The sequence below is a fragment of the Ylistrum balloti genome, unplaced genomic scaffold (genome assembly GCF_031769215.1).
Source record: "Ylistrum balloti isolate Yb309-2 unplaced genomic scaffold, AGI_CSIRO_Ybal_v1 Utg369730, whole genome shotgun sequence".
NCBI classification, from domain to species: Eukaryota; Metazoa; Mollusca; class Bivalvia; order Pectinida; family Pectinidae; genus Ylistrum; species Ylistrum balloti.
In genome coordinates, this window is record NW_026781945.1 from 2,833,971 (window position 1) to 2,843,051 (window position 9,081).

At 33.2% G+C, this 9,081-nt stretch overlaps 1 protein-coding gene across 1 annotated transcript in view; it reads left to right on the plus strand.

Annotated features, from left to right (window-relative positions):
• LOC132565719 (endothelin-converting enzyme 1-like) overlaps positions 1-5,467 on the plus strand; it is a 28,331-nt gene extending 22,864 nt beyond the window's left edge. The window contains exons 8-14 of the mRNA XM_060230422.1: positions 143-220; positions 372-654; positions 1,297-1,448; positions 2,001-2,072; positions 2,524-2,619; positions 3,441-3,514; positions 5,368-5,467. Of these exons, the coding sequence (XP_060086405.1) occupies positions 143-220; positions 372-654; positions 1,297-1,448; positions 2,001-2,072; positions 2,524-2,619; positions 3,441-3,514; positions 5,368-5,467 (855 nt within the window). The remainder of the gene's footprint in view (positions 1-142; positions 221-371; positions 655-1,296; positions 1,449-2,000; positions 2,073-2,523; positions 2,620-3,440; positions 3,515-5,367) is intronic.
• The last annotated feature ends 3,614 nt before the right edge of the window (positions 5,468-9,081 follow it).

Sequence of the window (9,081 nt, forward strand, 5' to 3'; positions counted from 1 at the left end):
GACAAATGATCTTATATCGATAGCCCTGTTTTTGCTCAATAGTAACAATAAGCTTGGGTGATTGATTTTATTTACCAGCTATCAGTTTTCTGTTTTGTCGTAACTAACTGATGAATTCTTCCTTTTACTGACGTACTTGTAGCTGGACGCTGCCATGTACAAGCTCGGCTATCCGGATTTCCTGACGAACGACAGCGAGATGGATTCCATGTACTCCCCGGTAGGTTATTTACAGCAGACAGCAGTTGGTATATGCAAACGTTAGCAAATATTGAATTGGTGTCATTTAATCATACCTGTATCTACATTGGAAATTATTATTTTTTGGTTATTGTCCTATTTTGTATGTTTTTTTCATTTCTGTTTTACAGCTGAAGGTAGATAAGGACGACTACTTTTCTAATGTCCTCAGCATGAACCAGTTTATACGACTCCAGTGGAACAGAAGACTGTCGAGTGGCCAAGATAAGTCGGAGTGGTACTACAGGGTTTATGATACTTTAATCTCCTTCTATAATGGCTGGAACGAACTCATCATCCCGGCCGGACTTTTGCAGTTCCCGTTTTATGACCATACACTTCCCCACTTCATGAACTTCGGAACAATGGGCAGCATCGTCGGGCATTACCTTGTACATTCTATCGACGAATGGGGTGACTATCATTAGTTCTTTAAAAGCTCCTTATATGACACGGAAGATTATCTCCGATAAAAAACTATCAACATATCTTTATATATTATCGACAATATGCTTTAAATTAGGGTTACATAAAAAGAAAAGAGTGAATATAGATAATAAAGGCTCTGTGACGCTTTCAATGCAGCTTGTTAAACGTTGCAGTTTTCGTCGAATTTTGACAACTGAACATTGATGGACCAGGGGCAAATATACATTGATATGGATATTTTTTCAAGTCTAAAGAGAATGCAGAACTGAAATAAAATTTCAAGATCACAATAGATTAAACGTCGTGTCTGACTTAAGCCGATCTCTCGTTATACTGTCATTTTATAAAGAGAACCAAGATACATCAAAGTATGTCAAACTCTAAAACCAATGCAAGATTCAAGCAATAAGCCTTTTCTTTTTAACCTATTGAATGACAAACGTTTAATTTTTCTTGGGCAAACATGTTTACTTGCTTTAAATCGACACGTCTCTGTGACTGGTTTTGTCGTTACGATATAGGAAAAATGAATACGAATTTAGTTTTAAAGAAGTTATCAACCTCAAAATATTAATGACAAAAAAGATCATGTATAATGTATTTATATTAATTCTGATGTATTAACAGGTGCTTACTATCAAAAGGATGGTAAATACGAAAACTGGTGGAGCAACTACACCAAGACAAGGTGGGAGGAGACGAAACAGTGTGTCGGTGACTATTACTCCACTAAGACTATGGGGCCATTTACAGTCCCAGGTGACCCTAAACCTGTCACTGTAAGTTACAACGATGATTCGAACTGTTTTACTCGATCTATTCAACAGAATATTAATCCTTGTGATTGTCAAAATAGTAGTATACTTTCGAACTTTGTTATCATGAATTTGTATAACATGAACACTCCGTTTATTTCGAATCAAATATATGAACTTTTATCAAATACTCGGATAACTCGAAATTTCCCATTGTCCTGTCGTGGTTTGACGGTATATTGTAACGTTGCTATTTTTTAGAAAAACAATTTTCTTATATGTTTTAAAGTGTCTGTTAAAACTTCTCTTGTTTCGTTTAATTAGACACGCATAGATATGTTATAGTTCATTGGCATATAGTTTGTAACAATAGATACTTTCGATAATTACACGCATAAAATAGCTTGTGTACGTTATTGTAAATCGTTGAAATTGTGTTTGGAAATGATACATATGTTGTTCTGTTTGCTAAAATCTTCATAATTGGTTGGAATAAAGAGAATAATGATAAAAGATGAGTTATCATAAGGCTTCACTCCTAAACCCACACTACCTTGGATATACTTTTCTTTAAAGGTACCAGTGAACGGAAAGTATTATGGTTATGAGGGAATAGCTGAAGCAAGCGGGGTCAAGGTAGCTTACAAGGTAAGTGGAGAGGGGAGACTATCAGGTATGAGAAGGGAAGAACTGGGGAGGGATTAAGGTAGTGGAATCAAAGTCACTTATAAGGTCAGCGGAAATATGAAACTGAGGAAAAAGGATCAAGGGTAACGGGTTAAAGATAACTTACAAGGTCAGCAGATTGAGAGTAAGGGATCAAGGACGAAGAGTTCAGGGTAGCATATAACGTAAGCCGAGAGGAAATCTGTGAAGGGGTTGTAGTAGATTGATATAGATAGCTTATAAAGCCTGAGGAAGGGAACAGCTTAGGATAAAGAATTAAAGATAAAGGATCGGGGAACATTTAAAGGTAAGCGAAAAGCAGGAAAGAAAAAAAAAGTTTTTAAAGCTGTTCTTTACACTGTTATACCTCTTCCTATTCGTCCTATGTTCACGAACAATCTATTCTCACTTTTCGATACTTTTCGTCTTTCAGGCTTACCTTAACTGGATCAAAAATAATGTCGAAGAGAAAAAGGCCCCTGGTTTAGATTTGTCCAATGAACAAATGTTCTTCGTTGCGTTCGCTCAGGTAAATATTGTACGGTAATGATTTACAATATATATATATATATAACCATACTATTTTGATAAGACTTGAGTGTGTACGTCCAAGCGAAGGGTCCTCTTGAATCCATACACATATGCACACCATAGCGTCACACCATCAAGTTTAAATGTATGTTTAGATTTTGGTGGTCATCGCTCAAAGTTAAAGCTGTTAGCTTACTCTTGAGCACTTGTGGAATGATAATAATGATAATAATAAAAAAACATCTCATGACCTCATTGATATATCTAGTCCATATTCACACAGCAGTATGGCACTATCAATTTTTACTACTGCTTAAGATTTGGTGGTCATCGGTCAAAAGTCAAGGCCAAAGATCACCTTTGAACATTTTGGGAATGAAAAGTTTGTGTGTACAAGTTATCGTATGAGATCTTTGACACATTTCGTTCATTTGCACCATAACATCATAACATCAAGTTCTACACCTAATCAGATTTTGGTGATCATTGATGAAGTTGAAGGTCAAACGTCACCCTTGGTCACTTAAGATATATCAAGGAGTGTGGGTATATAAACCCCTCGTCGCTCTGGTTTCATGTTATTTCTACGAAAACAATGTACAGAACTATATGATACTGTTGTAGGACTCGTTGTAGCTCTGAAGATTGTTTATCGTTTGATAGAAGTCAACGTGTACATATATAATATGTCTACATATGAACAAAGCCTTTTTATAGAACATTGACAGAAAATTTTGAAACCATTAGTTTGAAATATTTTGATTTCATCCAAGGCCTTTATTGTATTGTTTTAGTATGTTTGACCTATTATACTTACAGACAATGTGCTATACCAGGAATGACAACACAGCCTATAATTATGCTATTCGAGGAATCATATCAGAGCAAGTCAGGTATGTAATGTATTAAGATAAAAACACGAAAATTCATTTCAAAACATTTTCCTGCGAAAATAAGAGAATGCCAATTATATAGGAGAAAATAAGAAGAATATGTGAAAATAAATAATTTCCTGTTACACATATTCTGACACTTGTATCGGAAAAAGAAGTGCAGCAACATACTGATTGTTTGCTTTTAAATTACTTTCTATAAACTTTACTCATAAAAGATCATCATAAAACAAAATTTTAAAGCTGGATTTTTACTACTCATATGAGTCCATTCTTATTTTACAACAAAACCGAATTTTACTGTTGACATTTTTTTTTTTTTTTTTTTGAGCACTCAGAATAGTATCAGCATGACGTTCAGCGTGACGTTCTTCGAATGTCTACGTTCATTCAGAATGTTATAAGCGTGACGTTCTTTAAATGTCTACGTTCATTCTAATATATTAGCATTAATTAACTCAAACATTAACAGGATCAATATACAAAGTAAATACTGAGACAGATAGACAGCCATAAAGTCAAAGACACAGACAACACAAGGAGACAGAGAGACAGAAATGTAGGCAGTCAGACACACAGACAGACACACCCTGACACACCGACAATCAGAGAAACAGACAGACAGACATGCACACAATCATAAACATAGACAGCCACACTAGCAAACACATGACAGTCAAATAAACATACAGCCACACAGACAGACATCCTGACACACACACCCTAACATACACAGACAGACACATAGACTGACATACTCACAGACACACAGATAAATCACATACGGCCTTCCATGAAAAATGAAACGATAAACATGCGGACGACAGACAGATTGCGTTATCATCGGTTACAAGTCACAAATATTAAGATACACAAAAGAACGGTATACATAACAGATCCTAATCATAGACATATATGATATATGATAATTAGTCTAATTTTTTTAACTACACAACAGATGCATAAGATTATTAACAAGTGTTATATTACATGTTTTGGAACTTCTCAAATCACGTCACATCAACTCTTTTTTTCTCTCTTCATCACAGTGCTCGTTTTATACTTTTAATTGTAATCCTGTTCTTTACAAATGAGTTGTTTATTCAATATATATGTTTAAACATAGCTTGACATTTAACTTGTAATAAAAGAATGCCTCTTTCATTGATCTAGTATCTTATTAAGTATATTTTGTGCATATTCAATAGGCAATGTTTTCTTTTTATTGGACTTTACATATAAAATTAGATTGCTAACTATTACTGATTGAACTTTCTTCTGCATTTGATTGATACTATATTTAATACTATTATGTTTTATATCATTTCTACATTTCCACATTGTCCATTTGAATGCAATTAGCGCACTATTAAATAAAATAGAAAAGATACCTTTTTCCAGATAGCCCAGAGCTAATATTTCTGGAGTCAAAAGTTCATTCCTAAAACTTGGGAACTTCACAAATATTTTATTTCTGCATTGAATAAGGACAGATTTTACAACGTTACACGAGAAGAAAAGATGTAAAATATCCTCTAATTCTGTCTTACAAAAATGACATTTTCCGTCTGAATTACTAAATTTACTTATTTTTACTTCAGTATAAATGACGTTGTGTATACATTTCCATTGCAATTCCTTCATCTGTGTTGTCGTAAATGTTAATTCTATGTTATCCCAAACCAGTTCCCAGTCAAATTGTTTTTGAAAAGTTTGTTCCCATTTCAATTTGCAATTCGGTGTCAGATTTTTATTCAGTGTATTCATGATGATTTTAGGTTTTAATTTTCTCATAGTGAGCGGTTTCCCATCTCTTCCAATGGCTAATTACCCTTGTACTGTTTTACTTGTAGAACTAACAGCATACTATCCCAGCTACCAGAATTTGTTGAAGCTTTCAAATGTCCGGTGAAGTCACCCATGAACGCTGAAGAGAAATGCAGCTATTTCTGAAAGTAAATTTCATACATTGACAGACATTGTTGCTGCAGAGACGTGTGGTCCTATCTTAGTGTGTGCGACTCGCTTGACGATTAATTTAAGATAGATATTGATTAACTGGCAGGAGAGATGAAAACACATTTGTAAATTTGTACATACGTATCTGTAATATTTCATCTTCTTCAATAATGTAAAAATGTCATTTCCTTCCGGTTACATGTGATATTTAAACAGAATGCTCAAGGTATAGATATTGTTCCATATGCTGTGCCGATAATTGTTTTATACCAAATATTGCAACGTTCACTGCTACCGATATGTATCTCATATTATGTATATCATGCCATGTACTAAAGGCAATATTGTTTTACTTGTAAATGTTACTTCAACATTTAAAATTTAATAAGCAGTTGATTTATGTGTAATTTTAGGTTTGATAATTTGATATATTTAAATACGTTAATTGCCTACAATACAGAAAACATTAATCGAGAAATATGTCTTTTGTTGCATTAGGTAGATAAAAAGTGTATGTGTCTGTTTCCGAAGTTAACAACAGTTATAAAATTCAGAAATATATACAAATACAAAGCCTCCATTAACATATAGAGCATGTCTAACGGTTTCCCTTTTAATATCAAATATATTTCACCGAATGATCGAATATCTTCGCACTCGTAAAAAAATTCTGTCATACTCGTGACTTATAGGTTATATCCAACGGGAGACCGTTAATTTTTCTTTTTATTACATTTTAAAGGACATTTAAATGATCCAAACATTTCCGATGTCGAAAAAGGTCGGGAATTATTAGCGAGTTATTTGATATCACATAGTTTGAAGTTACATTTGACAAGACACCATAGGCTGTATTCTACCGGTTAATGCTGTTATCTGATTCGCTTTATATACCAAATTAGCGAATTGTTTGATGGAAATCGTCCTTGTGCAACTTTCGTCTTCGTTCGAACAGAAAAATTGGAGAATTTCATTGCAGTGATGATATAAAATTTTATCAAATGGAATAATTCCAATATTTCACTGGTGAAATAAATGACATTACATCGACAACGTAACTGGAATCTATGAAGACAATATCAATTGTTACAAATTGATATGTGTATATCATCTTGATGGGGATTTCCTTGTACTCATATACACGTTAATTATCATCTTTATGTAAAATAGGATATTCTCTGAATATGTTGTTTTGTATTTTATATAAAATTGTCATGAAATTACAATTACTACATAGAAAAATACTTTTTATTGCGTTATTGATGGCTATAATAATGCGTCCTTCAATAAGGGACAATATATGAATTAAGGTTTACACGGAAATTGTAAGAAGTTGAACGAGACCAGAATCTCCGGAAGGGCAGGCGTCTTGTGATTCATCGATTCATTTAAGTTTAAATGAAGCCAGGTAATGTCAAAAGAAAGCTTATTCGATAACAAATATACAACCAGGATAGTTATCAGTATGGAATACATCAAATATTATACAAAAGACAAACAAGTAAATACACGTTTTGATACAAATGTAGAATAAGATGCAATGGAAGCACACTGCATCATACTCGTATCACAATAGGATACTCATTCGTTAATGAGAAAATAATGCCGTCCATTAAAACTTCCCATAGTAATCATCAACCTGCCTTGCTTGGGATCATGCTCTGTATTGTTTCTCCACCAGTTGTTAATATGTATTGCGAATATCGTAACATTGGGAAAAAGTTTGAATGTCGAATTAGCTGCGAAAGGTAGGTAAACAGAATGGTTTCTCTCTAGAGATGTGAAATTAGCAATAAAAAAATCGAAATACTTACTATTAACATGTATTTTAGAAGCATACTGCTTAGTATTTAAATTAACCATCTCAAACAAATTTTACATATTTTTGTGAAAAAAGGGAATGGATTTAATTGTAAACTACTGATACTTAGAAGAGAGTCTGAGGTGGTGAATCCATTGTGGTATGTCTACTCCAAACACCGAGATCAGACTCTGGAGAGGTGAATCCATGGTGACAGATGTATAATGCAGTTAACTTCATTGTTTTGAATCTTACTCTAAATTGTGAAAAGGTACTATTTACTTGTGTGTCTTTTGAACATTCTTCTTGATGCTTAAAACACATTATCGGGAGGTGAAATAATTGTGCCATGTCTACTCTCGACCCTTAAAGCAGATTCTGGAGAGATGTCTCAATTGTGACGTGTCTATTCTTGATGCTTAGAACACACTCTGGAGATTATGACATGTCTACTTTGAAAACAACATAGAAAATTACCAACACAATCATAATCCAGACTCATTCCGAGTTAGTAATGCCACGTTTCTCTTTGATGGCACGTTAAACAACAACGAAAATCACGAGTGTGCAGACTAGTATCACAAACATCCAACTTCTTATCGCTTAATTAAGGAATGATATTATGATGACGGCCGTTAAACTTATCCATTATTTTCAACAACCTGCATCTCCCGAAACCCCGTGTTGTGAGTTTGTCTGCCAGTTGCCGACATCTTGTTGAAAAATATTGATATTATGAAAAAGTCTTTGAATATGAAATCAACTGCGACATGTAAACATCCATATTGTAAAAGCGAAACTAAGAGGCAATGAGGTGTTTTGTTAGAGTATTTATCCATATAACAGGACGCCTTTGGCGACTCTGTGACAAGTCAGACTTTTTCTCCCCTACAAGAAAATAACAAGTCACCAAAATCTTGATTCAGACTCAGATTCAATGAAACTCCGACAAAATTTTAATTCAAGCATTTCGAAAGAATCGTCGACTCCCAGATTGCTTATAACTTTTCACAGAATTAAACTTTTCTTACAATTTATTACAATGTATCATCTTTATAATAATTTAGCATCAAATAACAGATAATAACGGGATCTTTCCTGAGAAATTATATGTTTATATATCATATGTATTACACCAATTTAATGACAAAATGTTAAACTTTTCTTATTTACAATTTATAAGCAAACATAATGCATTGAAGATGGCAAATATACATTACATTTTATAATAATTGTAGATCTTCATCTTTGATAAAATGTACCAAATTCTTTTACGCGAGTTACATTTAATAACGGTCATTTTCCCCGTGTCATACTGTCACAGTGTTTCAACTTCATAATATATAAATATGTAAAAAAAAAAAAAAAAAAAAGTTTTTTTTTTTTTCAAATATTATGAATTATATGTTTATATATCGCCTTTAATATATACCATTTATGTCAATTTTCTTATGGACATATAATGACCTTTACAATGGTTAGTTATATATCATCACAGGAATTGTTGAATAAAGACAGCTGTTGTTACTACTAATTTATATCTGACGTTATATCATCACACATGGTTGTAATTAACTCAGTAACGTATTACATCCGTCAAATCTTAAGTACATTAAAGCAGAAATGTAAAACACGACAACAATTAATAACAAATGGACGTTCTTATTATCCAGAAAAAAGATTTCCAATACACGGAATTGTACCAGGAGTCTTTGCGTAAATCTTCTAATTTTATTTTACCATAGTTTCATCAAATTTGTGTCTGAATTTGAATTTCTTTGTTGCTTTCGTGAAACTGTAGGACGGC